This window comes from Aspergillus pseudotamarii (assembly GCF_009193445.1).
Source record: "Aspergillus pseudotamarii strain CBS 117625 unplaced genomic scaffold BDV38scaffold_53, whole genome shotgun sequence".
NCBI classification, from domain to species: domain Eukaryota; kingdom Fungi; phylum Ascomycota; class Eurotiomycetes; order Eurotiales; family Aspergillaceae; genus Aspergillus; species Aspergillus pseudotamarii.
Window position 1 is genome coordinate 68,809 of NW_022475067.1, and position 25,461 is coordinate 94,269.

The window sequence follows — 25,461 nt, forward strand, 5'->3', positions numbered from 1 at the left end:
CCATTGATTGCTTGTTTGTATGGTTGGCATAAGCTTCACAATGTGACACCTGAGGCCACACACAATTCTCAGGTGGTCCGAGCGCCTTCAACTTCCCAGACGGAATGAGAGAAGACCACCTTGCGCGTCGTCGGGAATATCGACTGTCAGGCCGCAATCGTTCACCACCCCACCTCAACCTACTTTCCTTCGAAGGTTTATTACTATTCCCTCGGTCGAAAACCACGATTGCAGGCAAGGAACCACACTCCCACCATGCGATTTTCCGCAACAACCCTCCTGATCACCGCGCTGGGGTGGATCACCGCTGTAACCGCACACACCATCCAGCTTAAGGCTCACTCGAGAGAATGCTACCACGAATCGCTGCACAAAGATGACAAAATGACGGTCAGCTTTCAAGTCGGTGATCGGGAATTCGGAGGCAGTGGCAATCTGGAGATCGACTTCTGGGTATGGCTCTTCCCTTTTATTATGCTGCTTGGGAATGCGGAATGGGCCTCGGTCAATGCCGGCTTACATTCAATAAGAATCAACAGCTGGATATATGGACTGATTGGAGTTGATTGGACTGAGTGCTGACGCTTTCCTTTTCTTGTCACTAGGTTGAGGACCCCTTGAACAACCGTCAGTACTATAAACAAGCTATCTCCTCCGAGGATTACTCGTTTGTTGCTCATGCGGACGGTAAATATGTCTACTGCTTCAGCAACGAGGGATGGACTTCGAACTCTAAGGAGGTATCTTTCAATGTTCATGGAATTGTCTACGTCCCCGAATCGGAAATGCCCCAGGATCCTTTGGAAGTGGAAGGTATGAATGAAAGCACAACTTGCGCTCGGGACGCTCCAGCAGCTAATCGTTTCCCGCTCAATAGTTCGCCGTCTTTCGGAGGCATTGGCCCAGGTTAAGGATGAGCAGTCTTATATTGTGGTGAGAGAGCGGGTGCACCGGAACACTGCCGAGAGCACAAATGCTAGAGTGAAGTGGTGGAGTATCTTCCAGCTTGCGGTGCTCATCGGAGAGGGCATCTTCCAGGTGTGGTGGTTGAAGAGATTTTTTGAGGTGAGTTATATGGGACACAAGCTCCTCGTTTCCGTTTGCCTGTCTTTTCCCCTTGGACCCCTTTTTCTGGGCGATAACTGACTAATCCGACAGGTCAAACGTGTGGTTTAATTTATGTTTCTGGGCATTCCATAGGGATTTTCTAGGCATTTGTGCAATGGAGCGTGTCCTATATCAAAATCAAAGACTTCGAGTATGTCGTAGTGACGAGGTCAAATATATGAATTTATGTGCACAGTCACGAGTATATTTTAGTCATCTACAATCAATTCCATTCAGTTGAAGAAGTGTTACCTATCTACACACTTCCGGTTCTCTACAGCTTCGGGCTCCAAGACGAAGCCAATCGGGCGGTCCCGTAAAGTACCACTATTTAAGCTACTGAACCTGGACTAGACCTCATTCTTACGAAAGGTACCTCTGATCTCTAGTATAAAGGGTATGTAACCTAACCTTAACCCGCAGCTGCCCCGCACACATCAAACATATCATGCGATATCAAACCTCGTAATGCCGGTAGTCTAGAATTCCTCCTACCCTCATTCTAGGGCATGAACGAAGCACACAGATTACAGTCTACAATCAATTGTTCCATCCCCCCTTCGAGCCCCGAAACTCAACCACAATCTGGGCCATGGACCCGAATACGTCATACCCTCTCCAAACAAACGATCCGCTCTTTTACCTCTGCTGGCGCAGACAATTTTGCGGATGGTGTTTGCAAGGCGATGCCCCTTGTAGCTGGTGTTCAGTGGTACGTTAATATCGCCTTTTCCACCCACACCCACACACACACACACACACACACACACTCTCTCTCTCTCTCTCTCTCTCTCTCTCTTTTAAACATAGCCTCTGCCCTCTTTCTAAAAGTCAACCTAACAGACTTCAACCTGCGTGCCCAATCCCACTCGTTTCCCTATCTTGGCTCCTCTTAGCTCCTCAAATATCTGTCCTTTGGGGTCCAAGGAGCGATGGGAACTCCGCGCTATGCCATTCGGGTGCAATGTTAGTACCTTTACCTTCTTAACAGCCGTAGTTTCTGTTCTGGGGACATTGGCTACTATTGCATTGGGGTATTTCGTGTTATGGGCTGCAAAGAGACTGAGGCGGTCCTGGGGACAGGGCAAACTTAGGGGTGGGTTTACTGATTGGAGTGCTTCGACAGGGCGAGGGGTTTTCCGTCGGCGCGGAGTCCGTACGGCGGGGGATGTGGAAGGGAACCGGAATGGGAACTCTGAGAGGACACCGTTACTGGATGGAGATTGAAAGCTTGGTATGCATGTAGTAAGCCATCGCATTACTACTTTGTAATCCAGTCTACGAAAATAGTCTGTGGAAATCGAGAGCATGTTTAACATTTCGCTTGGAGTGGGTACATCGATTGTGGTTCATTATACCGGGGCAATTGTATAAAATATTGCGAAAGAATCTGACTTAGCCATGGAGAACCTGGCTGACTCTATACTCGACGACCGGCTTGCCGCTCTCGATGTTGAAGCGTCCCTGACCGACGAAAACACGGTTCTCGAGGTCCTTGTAGCGCTCGTCGCCGGTCTTTTTTTATGTTAATAAGGTATTGCCTTTGGGGGTATGGATAGGGGATTATCTTGCCTCGAAGGTAAAATGGGTGACTGGTGCTACTGTTAGACATGGTTCTGGCATGGATGGCCCGGTGATGTACTCACAGAGATTGCCGAAAGGCGTTGAGCCCTCTGGGGCGGTACCGGCGAAGACCGCTTGCTCTGTGGGGGTGAGGGTGACGACACCGGTGTAGTTCAAGTAAAGAAGCTGTCGGAACAGTTAATTAAGCGTCTTGTTTTCTATCCCCATGTTCTTGTGCGTGCATATTAGAATAACCTACAGCATCATCCTTGGTCCTGGATAACGACGATAGTTAGAACACAATTCTGTTCATAGGAAGGCAGGGAATGAAAGAAATGGCGAAGGAGCAAAAAAGGAAGAAGCCTACTTAAGCACTCCATGCGCGTTCAATCGCAGGTGCTTGCCATCGGCATCAGCGTGGATGTAGTCATTGCCCACTCCGACGAATTCGGCGTCGAGCGCGGGGGAGAAACCAGAGTCACCCTTGACGGTACCTCCGATCATAGGCTTTTGTCCGTCAAAAAAGTATAATTAGATTCCCTCCTGTCTACATGTTACGTAGAGATGTGACGGATAGGTTGACATACCACAACCTGCAGAGGGTTGGATCGAGAGGCGCTGCCTATGCATATAGTTAGCGGTCCACCGCTCTTTGATATTGAAGGCTCAGAGATACGACCCACCAACTGCTAGAGGAGCATCTATGTTCACCTAGTTCAAAGTCAGAATTCAACAACATGAGGCAAGTCTTGGTAATGGTCAGCACACGCACCCGAACTGTGAAGGCAGGCTTAAGAGTGGGAAATCCGGACATGATAGCTTGCTAGTAATGAACTAAGAACAGTGATAGTAAAAAAAAGAATTATATGAAGGAAATGAATTGTTAGGAAGTAAAACGAGTCTAGAATTTGGCGATGTACCTAGTGACCGCAGTTTTCGACTGGCGTAATTGAACCCCGCACTAGTGGAGTGATTACGATGAGGGGCTTTTATCCTACAACAACATCGATATATTAACTGCTGCCGAGATTCCTCTCCAGTATCCTTTCTGTTCACCAGTGTTATGTGAATTCGTGCCGTATGTAGGATTCGTGCTTGCAATACACCGTGCACATTGTACGCCGGCGACTCATGTTGCTCAAACATCCATTTTAGAATTAGGTGATCACGTTCTCAGCCATATATTTGTACTGTGCTCTGTCTCTGTTGGAGGTCATATAACAAGAACAAGGAGAAAACATTCAAGGATATCCTTCCCTTAATCTCGGCTGTCCTTGTCTATGGGTGTTTGCTCGTGTTCTCTACCCTATAAATCCATTTGCTATTTTTCACCCAGGAAGAGCTCTCCTAAGGACGATGACAGGGCTACATTCAGCGTTCTCATTGGCATACGCTATGGATTAATGGGGCCACTTAAGTCATGACGCTTGGGAAATTTCGATAAATCCAAATTCAATCAACTTGAACTTCCGCCAGCATTAATAGACGGGTCACTGCATACTAAACATTCTAAGACGCACATCGGCAATTTCCCAAATTAACGGTGTGGCTCCATTGCGGACAATTTTCACTGCACTGAGACAATTGGATATACATGAGCGAATGAATTTTGGGTATGAATAAGGCCCTATGACCGGCTATCTTTTTGTGAAGTTGTGAGGGAAACAAATATACTCGTTTTGCCCGAATCGCTTCGAAGTTCCAGCTTTGACGTTGTTTTTCTGCCTGCAGCTATAACTTAGCCCCGAGATTGTGGGTTATTCTTAGGTGTGCCAATTACGGCATTTTTTGTGCGTCGGTCATTTTAAGGCCCCAAGTTGAATTGTTAAGGAGACATATGTAAGCCATCCGGTGGATCAATAATTTGACAGATGCCGGCCATATCATTGGGCCTAATAGACCGTAATAATCTGTGCACTGAGCTTACAGATGCTTTCCATGACGACGCCAATCACCTTGCTACTAGGCAATGTCAGTCTTTTCGGAAGGCTGCATAGACCCCTTGAAACAACACCGTGGCGGTCTACTGTAAGATAGGTTATACCTACAGAAGAATCAAAGACAAAAGTGAATGATATACTAGGACTACTACTCCATAGTAGATGGTGTGTTGAAATAATTATAAGTCACGAGACATGATCTGCGGACGATGGGTTGGTCGGATCTGATATCTTAAGCCTTCGCGCTAGTGAATTCGACTGGCTCAACCCTTGATGGTGCCCTATCACGATTTTCCGTTTGCATCGACCATGGAACCCACAACAATAGCCCGTGCTCACAAGGTCTCCAGGTCTCCCACACTCATAAATGGGTCATGTTACTCAGGTTAACACCCAGTCGAGCAAACCAGCTGCTCCCTGGCACCCACGTGGGGACTCCCGAAGACAGGAGAGGCTCTGTCTGGCATTTGGTTGGGTAGAAGTTAGAGGATTCGCACTGCGGGTCGCTGCATAGGCAGTGCTGTACCCGCACATATACTCTGATAGAGAGTCAGTAGTAGACATCTCCATAGAGAAATTTGACCACCTGAGCATGGAGTATGACCCCTCCTTCGGATCGCATAAAGGCCTGTGCATTTGTCCCTCTATCTTTAGCTAAGGGTATGATGTTTGAATACTAAAAAGACATTCCAAGAAATCCGACTCGAAAGTTTGGTCCAGCACGGTACTCGGCAGGCTAAACCTAATCGGTCTCCGGATCCCGTCCATCAAACTAAACGGTAGTGACGTTAACTCATTCATAATTTTTTTTAATTCTTTAACTCTCGCTTCCTCAACTTCGCACGTCGCGTGTCCGCTTCCTGTTTTCATGTTTGGGATTGCTGGTAGAGGCTAAACTATTCTTTTGCCGCCTGGTTGGGGCTTCTCATGGTTGGAAAGGAGTACCAATGCTTCCCATTCTGATTCTCCCGATTATCTCTACCCTGATCGGCAGTGTCCCCGCCATACCCATATCAGACCAACAACCGTTGGGCGATCAGCTTTTGCATTCAAATGGCGACCTTTATAGCATTGACAAGCCATCGGGCTCCTCTTCTAGCCGAGGACTCACCGGCCGCTTTTTGCATATCACAGGTATGGAATCGTTTATCCCAGCAAACGGAGAAGTACGCTAATCTTTGTAGACATACATCCAGACTCGCACTACAAGGCCGGGAGATCCGTGGACGAGGATGACGCATGCCATCGGGGAAAGGGCCCTGCGGGATACTTTGGAGCGGAAGGGAGTGAATGCGACGCGCCTCTCACCCTTATAAACGAAACATTCCGCTGGATAGAAAAGAACCTCAAAGGCGATATCGACTTTGTTATATGGACTGGTGACTCTGCTCGTCATGATAATGATGAGAAAATCCCTCGAACGGAGGAGGAAGTGTCTGCCTTGAACGAGATAATTGCTGGCAAATTCATTGACACTTTCAAGGAGGGTTCCAGTAATTCCCCTTCTATTCCAATCGTTCCTACGCTGGGAAACAACGACTTCATGCCACACAACATATTTAACGATGGCCCAAACCGATGGACTAAGAAGTTTGTCGATATATGGGCAAAGTTCATCCCGGAGCATCAGCGCCACACCTTCGTGGAAGGCGGCTGGTTTACGTCGGAGGTGATTCCCAACAAGTTGACAGTCATTAGCTTGAACACGATGTATTTCTTTGACTCCAACTCTGCGGTCGACGGTTGTAAAGCCAAATCACAGCCAGGATTTGAACATATGGAGTGGCTGCGTGTGCAACTAAAGTTGCTGCGGTCACGCGACATGAAAGCAATCCTGATAGGGCATGTCCCGCCGGCGAGGTCTGGATCCAAGCGAAGCTGGGATGAGACGTGTTGGCAGAAATACACTCTTTGGGTCCATCAGTATCGTGACATTATTGTTGGTACTGCCTATGGGCATATGAACATCGACCATTTTATGCTCCAGGACAGCCATAAAGTGAACATTCTTGATGCCAGCAAGAGCTCGGCTTCTTCAGCCGTATCTGGCGATACATCTCCCTTGGTCTCTGTTCAGTCCCGCCAAAGTTATCTTGTCGATCTCAGGAAAGATTGGTCTAAAATGCCGTCACCACCCGCAGGAATGTCAGCCCTACATGAATTATTTGAGGATGGTTCCACCGAACATGCCGAAGATGCTGATCCTGAGGTTCTGATGGCAAACAAAAAGAGGCGCAAGTTTCTGAAGAAGATTGGTGGTCCCTGGGCTGAGCGATACAGCGTATCATTGGTATCTCCCAGTGTAGTTCCCAATTACTTTCCATCGCTTCGGGTCGTTGAGTATAACATCTCTGGCTTGGCCGATGCCACGACTTGGGCCGAGTCTTTGGAACAAGGTACTGCAATAGCCTTACCTTCCTCGGAGATGATAGACGATGATGCATCTATCGAGAAAAAGAAGAAGGGGAAGAAGAAGAAGAAGCAGCCCCACTTCAAGGTCCCCAAACCACCGTCATCATCTACTCCACCAGGACCGGCGTACTCGAACCAACCGTTTACATGGCTGGGTTACACTCAATATTTTGCAAACCTAACCAAAATCAACGAGCACGTGACCAATAGCAGAGAACTTGCGAGTGGCTCCGTCAATCCTACCGACACCGAGGTTAACGAGGTTCGTGAAACGAGCCGTGGCGACGATGCCTTCGTTTTTGAGGTTGAATACGATACTAGAAATGATCCAGTTTACATGATGAAGGATCTCACAGTGCGCAGTTTCTTTGAACTAGCGACTCGAATTGCGAAGGAATCCTCAAAAAAGAATGATTTATTGGCGGACAGTACAAATGTCGACGGTCTGCCTGCCAGCGAGACTGGCGCAGTCGATGATTATGATGACGATGACTTTGAACGCCAAATGAAAAAGAAAAAGAAAAAACCCCAGAACAAAGTATGGCGGACGTTCTTTGAACGCGCGTTTGTAGGATTTCTGGACATTGATGACCTTGACGACATGTCAGAATGATAAAGTTTTCTTTTCTGCGATAGAGTGGGGCTTAAGAATATATATTAGACTGACAAGGGATGGGTTTTATTTCTTGACACTTGTTTTATAATTTCCAAAGAGCCAGCATTGCTATATGTATATAGTAGTCTTTTAGCTCATAATGCTGGTGTTGCTGAAAGGTAGCTTCGGATGTGCGGATGCATGTCGAAAAGGAATTGCACTCTGATCTGTGTTAGACATAAGGGATAGTAACACACGCTGAATTTAGTTATTTCATACTAGTAGCTTAACCTCGATTGTCTTTATTGTATATGCTGTATACAAATGTATATGTACATGGACAAGGGTGGCTGACAAGATACCTTAAGCGGTCAATAGGGCGGTGGGTCTTTGCCATGTGTTGGAACGTTAAATTGGCTCTTTGTTTCTATCCTCGCATGGAGACTGACTGACTACACTTACAGGACTCAACTGCAGTTCATGAAGTAAGGGGACCAGTAATACTGGTTTTCATTCAAAGAAGACAGTGCCACCTTGTTGCAAGCTGATGTCTCACAGCCCCCGCCAACCCATCGAGTATGTCGGTGCCACGCTGGCAGATGCCTGCCAACTGTCATGCTTGCGCCCCGTCCGAGTTAATTTCTGCCGCCATCCCAATGCTAACAAGCGCGCGGACGCTGAGCTCCAACGCTTGTGGTTTAGTCTATGAGACGGACTTCGCGACGGAGTGGCCCAGGCACAGAGATCATGCCTTTTTTGAACTGACCGTCCTATAATGATATTATCTGCAGTCTGCAGCACTATCTGTGGCCTAAGTGCTACTTATTTCAGCCGGACGATAGGCGATCCACCGTACTAATCCTATCTCATCAATCGACTGGATCAAAAGCTGCAAGGCAGCGAAAATCAGCACTCGGATTCTGACACGTATCGAACTAAACGATGCGTTGTCCTCCCGCGTCATGCTTGGACTTTGGGGGACGGCAGCAGTCAAATTTCGCCACTTTTTTTTTTTTTCTTTTCCCCCGTAATTGCTTATGACGATTATCTTTGATTGTGGATGATTTGTATGGCTGCCCGACTGTTCCCGTGTTTTGGGAATTAAAAAAGAAGGGAAATATTTTTTTTCTTAAAAAAAGGGAAAAAAAAATTAATCTCCCCCACACAATGGAGGATAGCAAGATCGGATGAGGCGACAGTGAGGTTCAATGCATATGACGGCATTGCAATATTGAAAGAAACAACAGGACATCATATACATTAAGACAGAGCTCACCCATACAGTATTGCCGCGGCTCCATCCACCTCCATACTGGGTCAGGGGAAATCCCGACCGCATAGGTACTAATTTTCCTTGCATCATCCGTTTCTCATTACGACCTTATTATTTCAGCTCCTTCTCCCAATACACGGGCAGCAGTGGCCGGGCTGTCCACTTCTTTTGTCAATTGTGGCTGATACCGCTCTTTGGACCAAATCCACCTTGTCGAGCAATCGCAATATCTAAGCCGCTTCCCCTCCATCCAACGACTAATTCTAGGGCTTGTTCAATGTTCATATCTCTTATTGTTTTTTGACTGTGGCCCCCCATCCTCACTGCCAGCAACCGCTGGCTGAGAAGCACAGACTACCGCCTTACCACGCCAGTTGCGCACGATGCATCGAAGCTGCCTCCTACCTCATAACCACGAGCTCCTTGCCCTTCAATATTTTGCCATTGACAATCATCCCCTTCCGTGTGCCTTGCGTTGCTAATTATTTCCCTATATCGACCGAGTATTTTGATATTTCCAGTTCTTGCATACTGCCCCGGCTATCGAAAAGCCGTCGCAGCAGTTAACGTCCTTTGATTGGAAACACCGCCCTGTTTTTCTAGCTCCCTTTGTGGCATTGTACAGTCTACACCAAAAATTCTTGCATATCACGAAAAGTTTCAAGGCCTTCAGTACTTGGTCTGTTTGTAACATATACATCTCACGGTTCAATCGGTGGCTTTGTGATTCTAGCGCTTCGCTTTGTCGTTTAGTGCCTAATTTCCTGATTCTCCGGTACAATTCAAAAGCAACTTCTGAAGAACAGACGCAAAGGGGTATCTCAGCACACGGTCGAAGCAAGCTTCGGAGTGACAGTACGCAAAAGAAATTCTCGCTTTAGTGCCGACAGTGCATATCGGCAAACCTTAAAAAAAGAAGTGCATCCAGCTTAAGCTCCTGACATGGGCAGCGAACTGTACCGCTTCTGAATAAACTGGGTTGATTCTACCGTTCGCTTGTGCGCGCCTCCGAGGTAAGATGACAAGCTCTTTAGCACTCTTTCTGTTCCATATTTTCCACTGCATTTCACTGTCGCATTCAAAATATACTCGAACGACGAAGCCTTCTATTTCTCCTTGTGCATTTGACAGCTCAATTGAGTGCGAATTGGCCTAGGCCATCATTAGTAGCACTTCGATTGTTTTGGAGACAATCATTTCGCTAACATGGCACAATATGCAATGCACATGGCTAATATCTGCGGCGGCTTCTCTATCATAGACCCGAATCTTCTGGCTTTGTGGATGGCTTCCTCCGAGGTAGACCAGAAGGCTTTGGGCAATTTTGCGGCCTTAACCAGCCTCGAAAACCCCTTCCTGTCCGCAATGCTCTATAGAGTTCTAGGCCTTTCGGTCATGCTTTCGAAGAAGCTACTTCGTGCACGACGACTACGGCGACTGGATCCTAGCCGAGAAACTAAGTCACTCCAATTATATCATCATATCTTATGGCTCTCCCGTGAAGGACTACTGATTTTGGAAGAGTTCGTTCTTCCGATGGTTGAGGGATATGTGGAGCTGAAGATCCTAGCCTATAAACTTCGAGCATCCTTTTACCACATATTTGTACTTTTTCACAATCAGCCCGCAGTTCACTGTCCGGGCATCACCAGTTTTCCGAGCAATGGTACTAAACCAAACGACGCACCCAAGGCCGAATCACCTACTAAAGAACCGGGGTCGAGATTCTCATTTAGATCGAACGCAGAATCAATAACAGTCCCTGAACATCCAGCTTACAGCTCGGGGAACGTCTCTCGGTACACTGCTATCCAAGTTCCTCCTGGACTTGCACCCGTTCAACCGCCCAAGGCATCGTCCTTTCTTCTGCCTGCTCTCGATTACACCCCTACGGCGACGGCATGCTTCAATCACGCAGCTCTCTTGGCTGAACGTTTTCTTCCTGGCTCTCACCCTTTACGTCTGTCTATTAAGCTTGAATATGCGGCGTATCTTTACGACTGTCTCCATGATTCTAATGCTTGTCGGCGGGTGGCCAAACAAGCTATAGCAGATGTTTATAAAGCTCAAGAAGCTATGGATGATGAAAGCTTCGCGGACGCCGCTGAGATCGTTGGAATCTTGGGAAAGATGGTTAAGCGTGGGGGCAAGACTAGCAGCACTGAAGGTAGTAGCACGGCCTCTGCGACTCTTCGAGACGGGAGCTCGAGAAGTGAATTTGGCGATACACCGGCAACAGTCACACCAGTGCCACCGGTAACAGAACCGCCAAAGACTAGCAATGACTTGCCTCCGGCCGTTCCTGACCCTACCATGATGAACCCAATCTAATACCACCACAAACACGAGTGCTGATGAATAATTGTGGCTATTGTCGCTACGATTGTACATGATGGCCAAACGTGCTGCAGTGTGGGTGTTTGATGAAATTCAAAGATCTCCGTTGTGGCACTGGTCTTGTCTTCTGTCTTTTTACTTTGTTTATAGCGACTTTGATGTATTCTTTTGTCTTTTATTGGTTTCTAGGCGCTTATACCTCTAATGCGGCAATTCTACATAGTCGTTCTGTATTATCCAACCCCACAATGTTAGCAAAAAGAAGCGATATGCTGGGATGTACATTGTTTTTGCTTGCCTTTCAACTTCAGTAGTGATATGGCTGGTGAATAGAAAGCTTGGAATCACTCTTTATGATATCATAACGTGTTATTATCGAATATAGTGGGCATTATCTGCTTCCCCATGGAGAAAGACCTGGTAATTCCGACTTTGCTAGAGGAAATAAACGGCACTCTAATCTACTACAACAGCTGAGAAGGATCAATTCTCCTAACATTCCAGGTATGGAATATCAATCGATGAACCGGCTTTGTCAGATAACGGCATATATACCGTACTTTAATATTCTGCTGTATATCACGCAAGCTTGAATGCATCGATATGTACGCCGGCTTGTCTCGTCCCTGGGTTTTGGATTTGACTTGGCAATGACAAGGCAATCGAGGATTCCGCAGTCAGCTACAACGAATACGTGGTGCATTTGCATTCTCACTGGTCCCTTAATTAGCGGACTGTTTCTAGTATTTGAACCCGTTTCTAAGCGCCTAGACAACGTTGTGTTCCCTGGCATGGATTCCTTCAACTACCCTTTATCAGTTTTCGACTCAGCATCACCACGGAGCTACCCAGCCTTTCTTCTCTTCCTTCACTCTACAATCCAGAGGCAAGACTTCAGGCATTAGAAAATGGGGTAGCCAAGCTAATTCAACGATTTCCATTCCTCGCTGGGGATACTAACCTACTCTCCCGCGACCGACCTTATGAAGAACAGATACAACCTTCGTTCTGCTGCGGCGCAGAGTGGACTAGTAGTTTCCAGCACAACGAAGCCAGAGCAGTGTGCGCTGGCCATGAATCTGCGTCTGAGGCTCCGGAAAGTCGGTGCTGAAAAGTATTTCGGTAGTTGTATGACCACTGTCCAGACTAGTTCGATACAGAAGGATGTTTACCCCTGAGTGGGAAATTCTGATCATTGGAGATTTGCCCTGCTGCATCTCACGAGATTGGCCTTAAACCTTCGTCAGAAGGTCACTGCCGTTACCTCTGAATATGCGCATGAGTTAGGCTCCCATTTGAGAGAGCAGAAGGATATCCAGCTCACCACTACGCTTGCAGAATCCCGTATAACTGAGATGAGACCGCTGAGAATATACAGTCTTGTCGTTGGGGGGGCAGTTGGGTATCGTTGACTACCTGTAGCACCCGTTGGAGCCCGTCGATGGAACGTGTGCTATCATGCAAGCGCGTATCAAAAATCATAATCTTTATGGGAGCAAGGTACAGGGTTCATGGGAATTTTTGATCACACTGAGCTGAATGTTCTCGACACTTTGGAGAAGGATCCGCTGTTGAGCATTTTTGGTGGAAAAGAAGGAGCAGCTGATCGGGTCCAATTCAGACCTTGGTGTTCATGCCCGCTTATAGTAGTGCTTCAAGCACCAATACCTCACATTAAAGTGACTGTGAAGATCAGACTCCTATGTGGAGAATACCCAAAGTCTATCTATATGGAGAGATGAAGAAGGGCGAATGTTGACATTCAAACCAGCACTTTTCTTTTCTTGGCTGAGTGAATACTTATTAGTGAGTCTGTCTTCAGATCAGTCTGAAAACCCTTTGCTGCAATTCGTATTACTGTGGTAATAGTGAGTGTACTAAGGAGTGATACAAGGGCCAAACCAAAGATAGCATTATGGAAAGTTGCTTGCTGAGAGTAAAAGAAGACATTGGTTCAAACAAAGAAACTAGAAGTCGATGTAGTATTGGGCGAAGTAGTCTTAATCCTGCCTTTGTCTTTGAAGGAAGTAAACTAGTGTCAGTTTGTTAGAATAACTGTAAAGGAAATGGATGATGATCACACTTCGATCATGAACCAAGGAAGAAGAAGAAGGACCTGTCTATAGTGTTGCAACATAAGGCAACATTTGGGTCGCCTCAGGCAGACGACGCTAACCGATGCTACGGTAAAATAACCCAGAGCGGTACGGCGGGAACAAAAAAAAAAAAGCCTCAATAAGGGAAAGACAACGTGCAGATCGGCCACAGGACTAGTGAAAAGGCTATTGACTTTGTGCCAATCGAACTACCAAAAGGCCTCTGCCAAAAATAATCACCGGTCATACCTGCATGCTTAGGGGGTTGGATGCTGCTCTGATTCGACCTCATTGTTGTTGTCCCTCCTCACTGACCCTGGAGTGACCTTCTTTCTCTCCCAGCTTGTTCCCCACGGGCACTCATCCTTGGCCTCTATCGACTTGGCAACATCCGCTTGCGACCGCACGTTACGTTGCGTCCACCACGTCCTTTACGTCATTCAGTAGCGATCGATTCCTGCAAAACTTCTGCCCGACATAGAATAAACATCCCGAGCCGATTTAAAGCCCTATCCTCTTCTCCTCATCTGGCGTCATCCCCACCATTGCGTGTTGTGCCTATCTCGTTGCCGGGGCTCCATTTCCCAAGTTACTTTCGCGAGGTACCGGCCGACTGACCGACGCCCCCGACAAAAGTCGAAAAAAAAAAAAAAAAGAAAGAAAGAGGAAGCCACCGAAAAGAGATATAAGTGCACATGGAAAAAATAGTATAAACCTGGAGGCTATTCCGCATATACCGTTCGGTTCGTGATTTAATTTCCAGCTTATTCGTCAATCCCGTATGCAATGAAGTTGCCTGATCCTGAAAGCTCTTCAAGCACGCAGGAACTCTGTTGACTCTGGAAATTCGCCTTCTCGAGGATCGCCAGCGTGGACGAGAAGTCTATGAACGTGTATGATGCGGTCAGGCTTCCACAAACCTGGTGCCATCTCCTTTCTCGCTCTTCTTGTTTTCTCATTGCTCAGCTTGGTGTCCTTGGCAAAGGAGTGGGACTTGTATAATCTGCGCTTCGGGTATATTGGTTACCATCATAACGATGTTCGGCGTAAGTGTCTCTTATCCCGCTGTGATTGTTTAGCTATAACATTGATCTCACATTACGTGGAACATAGAACCTTCCCGTGTTAGAGATGGTCCAGTCGACGTCCGGTCGAGAATACGGACGACTGGCAGTCAGTGTAAGTCGTGGGCGATAAATGGTTACTGCCTGTCAGACCTGGACCGTGTCCATCGCCCGCGGCGCTCCGTGCCAGACACCCCACACAGCTCGTTCGAGGCTGCTACTGTCTTTGACACCGATTCGATAGTATACTTTACCGAAGAACCATCAACTTTCGCGCGAGGTGTACTCGCCTTCAAATCGCTTTTCATGAAACAGACGGGTGACAGCCAAATATCTATCTCGCTTGCCACAGGGGCCGCCTCTTCTGTGGCCTCAGCACCTAGCTCTCTCACCTCGAATGTATCCAACTTAGCTGTTATCAGCGCCTCTCCTACCACTGAAGCACCCCTTCCCAAGTCGTACGGCAGCAATGTCACGGCAACGGCGCGAGAAGTTCATTCACAAAGCCCCCAGTACCCTCGTTCTCATCTACGTGAATTATTGCAGCAGGCCTGCCATGCTACGAGGGTCTATCTCGAGAACTGGACTGTTCCGCATACTTTCTCAAGAGAACGACTACCGCCCGGTTCTGAAGAGACCACCGAAGGGAAATTGCAATTGTCGGAACAGACTGATCAACACATTGAAGAAAAGGTTGCACCCAAGGTGCTCCCATCGAATGGCAGCAATGCCGCATGTTCGACCTCGTCGCCCACATCTCCGCTATCGCCTGCTAAGCCAACTGATATCCCTGATTTGCCCGTAGGAGCTGAAGAGCGGCCTAAGGGCGTTGGACATGGACCGAATTCACAGCCTGCACGCGGTAGTTGCATGGCTATTGTCATAGGCCTAGTTGTCGGTGTCATGTGGTTCTGAGTAATCATTGTGCACCTGCAACATTCTCAGCAGGTATCAGCCAACTTATATGCATTTCTGCTATCGATGCGGCTTAATCCAGCCGTATAATAACAGTAACTGATGCCCCCAACTACTGCAATGATTGAAACATGAACAGGCATTATTGACATGGTTCTTTATTTTGTTTTCCTCGATTGCCGCACAATCTGGCATCCACTGCTTTGCGGAATGCGGACCTGGCATTTCTTTATCTACGTTTTATTCCTTTTCAGTCGGTGTGCAACTGGCTGCTGGTAAACCGTTTGTTCGTCCTTGTGGACCACTAATTTCCCCGTCACCGTGCACGGGGCTGGTTTTGATTCTCTGCAGCAATATTGACACATTCTATGTATGGACAACTTCAACTGTTTTGTGTATATCCCTCGGCCTGGGATGCCATGTTTGATGTCTTACGAGATTTGATCGTTTGGTTGATAGATATGACCTGGATGGCTCTGATAGCTGTCCGCAGGCTGTGCTTCATACCTACGTTTGCCATTTGGTAACTCGGAACTGGCCTAATGGATGGTCTTGTACAGTACCTAATAATATTTAATCGTTGATGACCATTTCTATGTGCTCGACCGGTAGCGAGGCCTATATGGGGCGCGACCCTTAGTTGCTAATAAGCGCTAACGGTTCAATCGCTGGGATCCTAGCACACCGTCATACTATTGGGGTGGGAAAAGATAGATAGAAAGAAACTATAAATTGGTGAGATAGGTCATGGTTTGTTTTGAGTTGATCTACGGACATTGTTTACCTGGAATTCGATACGTCTAGCGCACGGACCATATATAAGAATCGCCCTCCCGTGACCAGGGTTCCATTACCTTTTCACCTATCCGTTTGTTCACCATCTCTCATACCCCATTATCAGCACCATCCGTACTTATTGACAATTATACGTACTGCTGTCTATTTTACTTGATTCTATATCACAATAGTGTGAAGAAAGATATCATCGGTCTGAGCTTACCAGAAGCGGGGCCTAAGCTTCCTATATACATTGTTAACATATCTAAGTAACCAGCTGTATAACTAAGTATCCAAACAAGCTACCCCTTAGTGTATCAGGGCCTAGAAGAAACGTATTGATACTGAAAGTTGAACTGACAGGGTTTCAAGCAATATACAATCTCCACGCTGCAGGATGCGCAACGTGAGGAGACTTCCTGATCCTCCTTGTTGTGTATGTCGCCGCAAGAAAAGGGGATGTGACAGACAGAAACCAAGTATGCTTTCGTTAAATCTCACTGCATAAGTTTCCTATCCGCCACTTGCGCCCCTATAGCAAGCGATAAAATCACTAACAAGTACTGTGTATAGTATGTGGAGGATGTCGGCAAAAGGGCCAGTCACATGAATGTTCCTATAGACCCCAGGATATGCCTCCTCCGTATGACTCCAAATCTGATGTGATTGAATCCTGCTAACGTCGGTCAAAGTAACCGCCCGAGGCAACGTATGACTACCCAGGCGTTCCCTGAGCTAGAGGTTGTTATTATCTCGCCTCCAGACAATGAAAGACGCCTACGAGGCCGTGGAGTGCGCCAGTCGCCTGATATTACACAAAGCGATGTGATTGAGGTCTCCTCCATGGTTTCAGATCAAAGCTACCACACCGCTGTTTTGTCCCAGGAGGAAGGCTTTCACCTCGATGATAGTGGAGCGCAGGCCTCGCAAGTGATGAGGTTGCAAAGAGCTGTTGATGAGCGAACGGGCAGAGCCAAGGACGAAGATTTAACAGGCGAAATTCCTCTTTTAGCTCAAATACCCATGTTCACAAACGGTGTCATACAGCCTTCCGTCTCCAGATCGAATGGCGAGGAACCACCGGTGCACTTGTCTCAGGAAATGGCTGACCGTCTTGTTCTCTCTTATTTAACGAGAGAATATGCAAACTTGCCGATACTGGACCTTTTACAGTTTCAGTCAGCGTACGAGACTACCAGAACTGAACAGGACATAGCCGCAGGCCCCAGTAGTTTCCATGGCATCTTGAATACCATTTTCAGTTTATCTGGCTTAAGTACAAACGATGTGAATGACGAAGACGTGACGAATTTCTTCAACCGCGGTCAGAGGATGTCCAGGGATACGGAGAACAGCGGGTCTCTATGTGAGCGTATTCAATCGCATATTTTACAAAGCCAGTATCTATATGCGACTGGTAACTCAAGGTTGGCATGGATGTTCATTGGGTTTGCCATCCGCATGGCGCAGGTCCTGGGCCTGCACTTCAAGACAGGGGGGCATGATACTCGAGGAAGGAGGGATCGAGAACTCGCCCGGCGACTCTGGCACAGCGCCATGATCCTGGAACGGATGATTGCACTGCAGCTAGGGCTCCCACCGCAAACCTCCAATCCACTGAGGGTGCCGTTACCGACGCATTGGGACACAGACTACACCGATTTCATAGCTGGGGGGAACTCCACCGTCACGTCAGATCGTCCATCCTTGATAGAGTTTTTGACGGCTTGTGCCAGGCTGTATAGTCACGTCGAGGATATTTTAGCATGGGAGGATGAGCTGAGAATGCAGCCAAATAGTTGCGCTGCTAAGAAACTTCTTTCCTTCGATTTCAAGATATTTTTGAAGGTAGACACTCTTCTATATGATTGGCAGGCATCTCTGCCATCATACTATCTGCAAGATGATGCCGCGGGCGGTATATGGGATGACCCGATTGTGTGTCGACAGCGGAATGTTCTCCGAGCACGCTACCTGTATGTTCGTCTTCGACTATATCGGCCTCTGCTGGCCTTGGGACTGGCACTGTTCACCAAATGCAATTGTCGACCTGAAGGTCGCCCGCACGCTACTAAAGAGGAGCCTAGCTCCTCCACCTCCCCTGTTGTTTTCAGCATGGTACGCGACGCCTCAACCACGAGCGTGGCGGTCGCCTTGGAACTGATCAACCTCATCCGTGCGCACGAAGATAGGCCGCTCGATGGCAGGCCAGGCGACAGCCGCTCTAATCTCATCTCTTCCTATTGGGAGAACATTGATTATACTTATGCCTGCGGAACGGTCTTTCTTGCAGCTCGTCTAAGTAACTTTACCAGCTTCAATGACAACAATTCCGGTAAAATCAATGAAGGGGAGGTAGAGACGTCTTTGACGCGAACTATCGACATGTTGGACCATTACCACAGTATTAGACCAAATGGGAAGGTGGCGCGTATAGCACAGCTGTGCTGCAGCACATTAAAGGATCTCTCGGGCCTCATTAGAAGGCCTGGCATTGCTGACCCTACAGCCGACACAGCTGCGGTCTTGGATGAGAATACTCGCAATCGGCTGCTGGAAAGGACAGGGAACGGTAGTCCTGCCCTCAACTGGAACCGGAGGCAGCCGGTAGAGGACACGCGCGGTTATTATGGATGGATTGAGAGTCTGCCTATAGACTTGGCTGGTCCACTGGAATGAGGCTCTGATACCCTTGCGTTGTAAACTAAACAAAGTTATTTCTATGTCGATGAGAAGTTACTATATAATCATATCTTCGATCAATACTTTAGCTACTACCAGATAACTAGCTTTATCTAATCATTCCATTAACCCCTACCAACGGCTAACCGGCCACGACGCGCATATTCACCCTTATGCGGCTGAACGAAGGAGCCGACATTGGTATGCGACACCTTCCCAGTCATCGGAGAAGGACCACGTGCATTAAAGCCGGGATCGACTGGGATTATCACGAAGGCTTGGATACATTGAAGAGGCTGACGATCCTTTGCTCATGATTCTTGGGGCTGAAACAAGGGATCACTCGGAAATGTATTCCGGCATCTCTAGACGACACAAGGTCGAACGACTCCTCACATCTCAGTCACTCGTAATTCTGAGGAATATTTGAAACGGAGGGTATAGGAGGTAGAATTGAGATATGGCTCAATTAGCTATATGTGATTTAGAATTCACGATTTCGCCTTCTCGGCCTCGTCGACCAAAATTTCGACTTCTTGCTCCGTGAACCGATGGAACAGCTTCTTTGGATCGGAGAGGTCGGCTTCTCCGTTTTCCGATTGACCCTTGACCGATTGAACGTGTAAGACAGGGACATCGAACTCATAAACATCCTTCCATGGCTTGTTGGTGGGGACCATAATATCCAATTCGGAGTATTCAAAGGGCCGCCGTTTGTGTAATTGAGTTACAGCGTGTTTTGCCGTGTCGCACAGTCCGCAGCCGACACGGGTGAAGAGCGTAACACGAACCGCTTGGGAGAGACGGGCGGCGGTAGGAAACATGGTGAGAAATTGAAAATAAACAAATTAAGCCAGAATGGCTGACAAAGTTGTGGTGGTTGAAGGCCGCGAACGGGCGATAGGATCAGGTGGTGATGTCGACAGTCAAACAATAGAGTTACTACCTTAGTTATCGTGCTCTCCGCGCCGATAAAATGGAACCTTCGAGCTTCTCCAGACTAAGCCCCTTCGGGCCACTTTGGGCGGCAGCTGCGACGGCAGTATTTCTGCGGCTTTCGATGCGATTTGACACCGCCAACGAAGGTTCTCGTCTCATGGACTGAAGCGATTTTACTGCTGCTAGTATAGTATACGTCCTACTGAGACGAGAAGTGCATTGTGCCTCCCCCCATCGAAAAAATGTCCAAGTGCGTCCACAAGGGTTGCGGGAAGGTCTTCACCGATCCCGAAGAGCCATGCGTTTATCATCCTGGACCACCCGTCTTCCATGAAGGTCAAAAGGGTAAGTTCAAGGACCTTGGTGTCTACGGTGGCCCCTGGGATTCGTCGCATGACACCTCGGTCCTTCCCTGCGGTGCGATCCACCAACGTTAACCTTCCCGTTATCTACAGGCTGGAAATGCTGCAAGCCCCGCGTTCTCACCTTCGATGAATTTCTCGAAATCCCACCTTGTACTACCGGCAAGCATTCGACTGTAGACGATACCCCAGTCGAACCACCAAAGAACACAGACGCAGCTGCACCTGAACTAGTTGCCCCCCAGCCGGTCACTGCGCCTGTCGCAGATAGCGGGGTACCACGGCCAACATACTCGCCCGCTATCGCCCCTCCGTCGAACACAGCTACACCTGTCCCCGAAGAGTCAGAGTCCGACGACCCATCTCTTGACATCCCGGCTAACGCCACATGCCGTCGGAAAGGATGCGGCGCCAACTATAACTCGTCCGTGTCGCGGGAGGAGGAAAAATGCGTCCATCATCCGGGACAGCCGATTTTCCATGAGGGTAGCAAGGGATGGTCATGCTGTAAGAAGAGGGTTCTGGATTTCGACGATTTCCTGAAGATCGAGGGCTGCAAGGAGAAGAATAAACATCTTTTTGTCGGAAAGGGCAAGCCGGTTGGTGAAGAGAAGGTGGAGAGTGTCAGGTGAGTGAAGCCTATATTTCGTCCTACGAATGGCCATACCTCTTTGGGGAACGTTGTCTTAACCTTCCATGCCTTGTATAGGAATGACTTCTACCAAACACCACACTCGGTCAATGTCTCGCTTTACCTTAAGAAGATCGATAAGAGCCAGGCTAAGGTCGAGTTCTCCGAGAAGTCGATCGACTTGGACCTCCCCACCACCGATAACAAGCGGTACAAAGATACATATCAGCTGTTTGCGCCGATTAGTCCTGAAAAGTGCCAGTTCAAGGTGTTGGGTACCAAACTGGAATTGACGCTGGCCAAGGCTGATGGGACGAGCTGGCCAGTCTTGCGGAGCGATGACAGATGGAGTGGAGAGAGGATTCAAATCGGACAGGCTGGACGGGTCTGAGGTTACTATATAGCATATGAGACACAGGAAACACATATCTTGCACTAACATGGTTGGAACATGGTGTCTGCTCAGCTTCAGAGACATACATTCACTCGTATCGCCAAGACATCTTGTGATGGCACTAATTCAGGATTGGTTATATTGGCACATGACGAGACTTGCTAGGTTGATCGCTCTTCAGCAAATAAGAGGAGCAGCTCATAATTGGGACTGAAAGCTACTGTGTTGAGCATGGAAGTCGTTACTGCTTCTTGTTTGGGAACAGCATAGGCCCTAAAAAGTGAGAGTGAAAGCTATATGGAAGAGTTTCACAATGCAACACTCATTTACTTGGTCAATGCCAAGATAATGCATAGCAGATTTGCTCACCACATGCTCAAGACATAAACATCTACTGGGCGTGTTCTCGTGACATTCCCTCATTGAGGCTATACTCCGTAGATGCTACCTTCCATGACCATGAAACAAGCATATCAGACATGGCCAATGATAGACGCATTTAAGCAATTAGCAGGCAACCTAGCCATGATGCTTCAATCGGAGCAGGCATCCAATATGCCAATGCCAACACTAGCCAGATACACATGGTATGTTTGAAGATTGATACGCCGAGATGGACACATTTGATCCAAGGTTTCAGCATAGAAACCCTGAAAACAAGTACCTTGTTCAGCAGCCTGTCTACGAGAGAGGAATATCCAACTATGATTTCATAGTACAGACATTACTTCTATAGAATTGCAATATCGCGCCTCCTCCACAGCTCATGCGCCTGGGGCTCTTATCTTGCGAAAAGAATCCCTAGCTAAGCCATAATTTGGAAGGGAAAAAGGAAAACGCATTTACTCTCCGAAGCTGGGAACGGAAGGAAACCCATCGAGCAAAATCCCACACGGATAACCCTCAGCGAGTCATACATTGTATGAAGCTCCGGTATTGATTTACATATGGTCAATGTAAACCTCTACTGATGATGAGGGAAAAAAAGAAAAGAAAAAAGAAGGAAAAATTGGCGGTGCTAACGATGGCTTTTTGTAGTCCGCCCGGAGTGGAGCCACTAGGACACCTTTGGGACTAGCTAATTACCGAGAGCAGTAGCTCTTAGGGCTTAGGGTGTTGCAAGTCAGAAAGTCATGTGAGGTCGGGTGGCATTGAATAGTGCCTCAGGCGAGGCCCTCCAGTCACATAGTTGAGAATCACATGCAAAGTAGTTGAGTGAGCGGTGACCAAAGGAGTTAGAGCAATACGGGGAGTGTGTACGAAAAAGTACTCCCCGTACCTTACCTAACAAAATAAACACGGTTCCCATACCTGTCAACCATCCCTTACTTTTAACTGCCCCCCTTTTAACCGACAAGGAATGCGAACTATATTCTCCGGAGGGGCTGATCATAGGCCACTTTTGAGTGCTGACAATCGTCGGTGCTACCCCACAGAAAATTCACATAGGACGATCGAGTTGTATAAGAATAGGTGCATACGTAGTCTTCGTCCCTGGCATTTCGTCATGGGGGGCCGAGTGAAGGAGGCAATTTCGGATTTACAGCCTGGTAAGGAAACGAGGGGGCCAACAGCCCTCGTTGCCTGAGGGGCCTCAGGCTGCGTAGCTTCCAATCATGGCCATGCAAGCACGAGACCAATGTTCATTCTTTCTCCTCTTTCTCCTCCTCTCATTCCGGCTTAATACTTCTCCCCCTTTTTTTTTTCCTTCTGGCTTGTGTTCCCTGAGTATTGATTGCCGGTCAATTTAATACTCTTTAAAATTACGTATATCGTTATCATTTGCGATCCTTGTCGCTCACTAATAATAGGGGAAGTCCTCAGTAAACGGACCAAAAAAAAAAAAAAAGTGTCACAGGCAGCCGTTCAGGTTAGTATACACTCCAATACTTTGTATCTTTCCCTCCTTACACCTGAGTGATACTCTCGCTGCATACAACTTCTCATATTTCTCTAACGAGATTTGCTGACAATCTGAAAATTAGAACTGTATAGTTGACCCGCTTCTTCATATAGCATCTCAACCCTCATCCCTTAATAAACAACCATGATGGGTTCGACATCTGAGCCGAACAGTTGTCCTCTCACGGCGCTGCGCTACATCGCACAGTCATACAACCATGCCGACTCTCAAGCGTCTGCGCTGCGGTTGGTTTTGACCCTGAACCCTCACTGGGAAGGCCCGGAGAACAACATCGAGTTCGTGCGCTTCACGGACGGTATCACTAATACTGTGTGTTCCGAACTTGCTCTGCAGGAGCAGATGGCGTCCAAACTGTCGAATCCATGGACTAACTGGCTTCCAGCTTCTCAAAATCATAAATCGCAAGCCTGGCTTGACCGAAGAACAAATAGACAACGAAGCTGTACTGATGAGAGCGTACGGTAACCACACAGAGATTCTTATAGACCGCGAAAGTAAGACAGACTCGGGACATACGCCCTTTCTCCTTCTTGCCCATTGCGACAATGCTGAGTAGATGTCTATAGGAGAAATGAAGTCCCACGCCCTACTTGCCAGCTATGGCCTAGCCCCTTCACTTTTGGCTCGCTTCCAGAACGGCCTGCTCTATAGGTTCATTCGTGGACGCCCTGCCACTCATGAAGATCTGGTGACAGCTTCCATTTGGCGTGGCGTTGCTAGAAGGCTTGGACAATGGCATGCAGTCCTTCCCATCCGCGGAGCTGCTGCTCCTGCCCAGTCTGAAGTGGAGATTGTTTTTCAGAACTCAGTAGATGTCCATCCGTCCAAGCATAACATTGACTTCCCTTTGATCAAGCCAAAACAATCGGGACCCAGCATGTGGGCTGTTCTCCAGAAATGGATCCTTGCTTTGCCTTCTGCTACAGATGAGCAGCGTAGGCGCAGACTCGGCCTTCAGAAAGAGCTTGAATGGGCTGTCAGTGAACTGGACGACGGCAAGGGTATCGGTGAAGACGGGGTACGTAGATATCACATTCCATTCTTGTGCCATAGAGATTCCGGCCAGCAGTTAACCCCCTCGGTAGTTGGTGTTTGCCCACTGCGACCTTCTCTGCGCGAATGTCATAGCTGTCCCATCCGCAGAGGCTCCTGTCACATCCGCGGGTGAGCCCACAGCGACTGTGCAGTTTATCGACTATGAATACGCTACTCCATCCCCAGCCGCTTTCGACATCGCCAACCATTTTGCTGAATGGGGTGGCTACGACTGTGACTATAACATGATGCCCACATGCGCCGTTCGGCGTCAGTTCTTGACCGAGTATGTCAGGAGCTATACCCAGCACAAAGGTCTCCCGGAGTCGTCTCAGAAGGAGATCATCGATCGACTCTATGAGGACGTTGATCGCTTCCGCGGCATTCCCGGATTATACTGGTTCGTTCTTGCTTCCGATGCCAATCACCATGGCCCAGTGCTAATAGTAAATAGGGGTATTTGGGCCCTCATCCAAGCCCAGATCTCGCAAATCGACTTTGATTACGCTTCTTACGCCGAAACCCGCCTTGGTGAATACTATGCCTGGCGTCGAGAGCTCGACGGCAGCCGCGCCAAAGCCGGCGAAGAAAAGCCCCTCCGCGAGCGTCGATGGGCTCAAGAAGTTTGAACCAACCTCTTTATCCACCAGCACAATACGACCTCGCATCTTATATCACCAGCGTATATAGATTTCACCTTCTTGACGATGAACGTGCTTACATGAATCGGGGAACTTTCCTGTTGTCATGTGATTGGGGTTTCAACATTATTCCCTAGAGCATGGCAGCAGCGACAAAAGGACACAAGTAAAACCAGGACAGTGACGCATTTCAGGGAATAAAGCAGTGTATACCAAAGGATGGCATGGAAAGGGCTTTGTCTTCAACGACTGTACTGGTGTTCTTGGGACTTTCATAGGCGTGTTAGTGGGTTATCTTTCCTTCAATTTTCCTGTACTCTTCTTCCCTTTTTTGAGGTATGGGTTTAATCATGTTTGTGTCCGTGTCTATAGACAGAAATTAAGTGTTGTAATTTTTTGGGTTTTCAGGGGGTCTATTTCTCTATCTTAGCTGATTACACGTCCATATACTAGTAAGCATGGCGTTCGTTTAGTCGGAATACCAATTCCCTCCTCTTTCCCTTCTCCTTCCCCTTCCCTGGTGTCGTGCTCGGACTTGTCTATAGGAAATGACCATTTCAAGCAGGATACGGAAGTCAGAGTAGATCGAAATCGCTCGATTTCCTAGTGAACTAGAGCTTGCGCGAGGTCATGTTGAGCTACAAAGAACAACTAATATGACCAATAGTTAATCGTGGCACTAGCAATGCCTGAGGCCTTGTGGGCGCCAACACTGTCAAGAATCCCTTGTCTCTGTTATTCCTCTTTATACTATAGAATAATGGAAGAGACCTT

General features: G+C 47.8%; 9 protein-coding genes across 9 annotated transcripts; 7 read left to right on the top strand and 2 right to left on the bottom strand.

Moving 5' to 3' along the window:
• The first annotated feature begins 143 nt into the window (after nt 1-143).
• On the top strand, nt 144-1,323 carry BDV38DRAFT_254967 (emp24/gp25L/p24 family protein). The gene is made up of 4 exons (XM_032055373.1): nt 144-453; nt 606-813; nt 878-1,065; nt 1,159-1,323. Exons 1-4 carry the CDS (start codon nt 256-258, stop codon nt 1,174-1,176), a joined length of 612 nt encoding a protein of 203 aa, XP_031910540.1. The 5' UTR covers nt 144-255; the 3' UTR covers nt 1,177-1,323.
• A 968-nt stretch (nt 1,324-2,291) lies between these two features.
• BDV38DRAFT_160118 (DUF3237 domain-containing protein) lies at nt 2,292-3,547 on the bottom strand. Its single transcript, XM_032051768.1, has 8 exons — nt 3,443-3,547; nt 3,354-3,381; nt 3,258-3,292; nt 3,038-3,177; nt 2,930-2,945; nt 2,754-2,856; nt 2,680-2,699; nt 2,292-2,622 (listed from the first exon to the last, which is right to left on the bottom strand). The coding sequence occupies exons 1-8, from the start codon at nt 3,482-3,484 to the stop codon at nt 2,503-2,505; spliced, it is 504 nt and encodes a 167-aa protein (XP_031910541.1). The 5' UTR covers nt 3,485-3,547; the 3' UTR covers nt 2,292-2,502.
• Nucleotides 3,548-4,961: 1,414 nt separating this feature from the next.
• Nucleotides 4,962-8,092, top strand: BDV38DRAFT_254972 (endopolyphosphatase). The gene is made up of 3 exons (XM_032055374.1): nt 4,962-5,744; nt 5,795-7,839; nt 7,897-8,092. Exons 1-2 carry the CDS (start codon nt 5,558-5,560, stop codon nt 7,633-7,635), a joined length of 2,028 nt encoding a protein of 675 aa, XP_031910542.1. The 5' UTR covers nt 4,962-5,557; the 3' UTR covers nt 7,636-7,839; nt 7,897-8,092.
• A 1,751-nt stretch (nt 8,093-9,843) lies between these two features.
• On the top strand, nt 9,844-11,520 carry erg27. Its single transcript, XM_032051769.1, has one exon. The coding sequence runs from the start codon at nt 10,097-10,099 to the stop codon at nt 11,219-11,221; it is 1,125 nt and encodes a 374-aa protein (XP_031910543.1). The 5' UTR covers nt 9,844-10,096; the 3' UTR covers nt 11,222-11,520.
• A 2,701-nt stretch (nt 11,521-14,221) lies between these two features.
• Nucleotides 14,222-15,302, top strand: BDV38DRAFT_285769 (uncharacterized protein; the record flags this gene model as incomplete). Its single annotated transcript, XM_032060550.1, has 2 exons — nt 14,222-14,369; nt 14,437-15,302. The coding sequence occupies 2 exons, from the start codon at nt 14,222-14,224 to the stop codon at nt 15,300-15,302; spliced, it is 1,014 nt and encodes a 337-aa protein (XP_031910544.1).
• A 1,488-nt stretch (nt 15,303-16,790) lies between these two features.
• On the top strand, nt 16,791-18,758 carry BDV38DRAFT_285770 (transcription factor domain-containing protein; the record flags this gene model as incomplete). Its single annotated transcript, XM_032060551.1, has 1 exon — nt 16,791-18,758. One exon carries the CDS (start codon nt 16,791-16,793, stop codon nt 18,756-18,758), a length of 1,968 nt encoding a protein of 655 aa, XP_031910545.1.
• Nucleotides 18,759-19,252: 494 nt separating this feature from the next.
• Nucleotides 19,253-19,585, bottom strand: BDV38DRAFT_285771 (glutaredoxin family protein; the record flags this gene model as incomplete). Its single annotated transcript, XM_032060552.1, has 1 exon — nt 19,253-19,585. One exon carries the CDS (start codon nt 19,583-19,585, stop codon nt 19,253-19,255), a length of 333 nt encoding a protein of 110 aa, XP_031910546.1.
• Nucleotides 19,586-19,764: 179 nt separating this feature from the next.
• On the top strand, nt 19,765-21,306 carry BDV38DRAFT_160224 (HSP20-like chaperone). The gene is made up of 3 exons (XM_032051770.1): nt 19,765-20,045; nt 20,156-20,690; nt 20,772-21,306. Exons 1-3 carry the CDS (start codon nt 19,943-19,945, stop codon nt 21,082-21,084), a joined length of 951 nt encoding a protein of 316 aa, XP_031910547.1. The 5' UTR covers nt 19,765-19,942; the 3' UTR covers nt 21,085-21,306.
• Nucleotides 21,307-22,772: 1,466 nt separating this feature from the next.
• Nucleotides 22,773-25,386, top strand: BDV38DRAFT_254990 (putative ethanolamine kinase). Its single transcript, XM_032055375.1, has 7 exons — nt 22,773-22,957; nt 23,073-23,320; nt 23,394-23,505; nt 23,578-24,029; nt 24,097-24,446; nt 24,501-25,139; nt 25,253-25,386. Exons 2-6 carry the CDS (start codon nt 23,135-23,137, stop codon nt 24,673-24,675), a joined length of 1,275 nt encoding a protein of 424 aa, XP_031910548.1. The 5' UTR covers nt 22,773-22,957; nt 23,073-23,134; the 3' UTR covers nt 24,676-25,139; nt 25,253-25,386.
• The last annotated feature ends 75 nt before the right edge of the window (nt 25,387-25,461 follow it).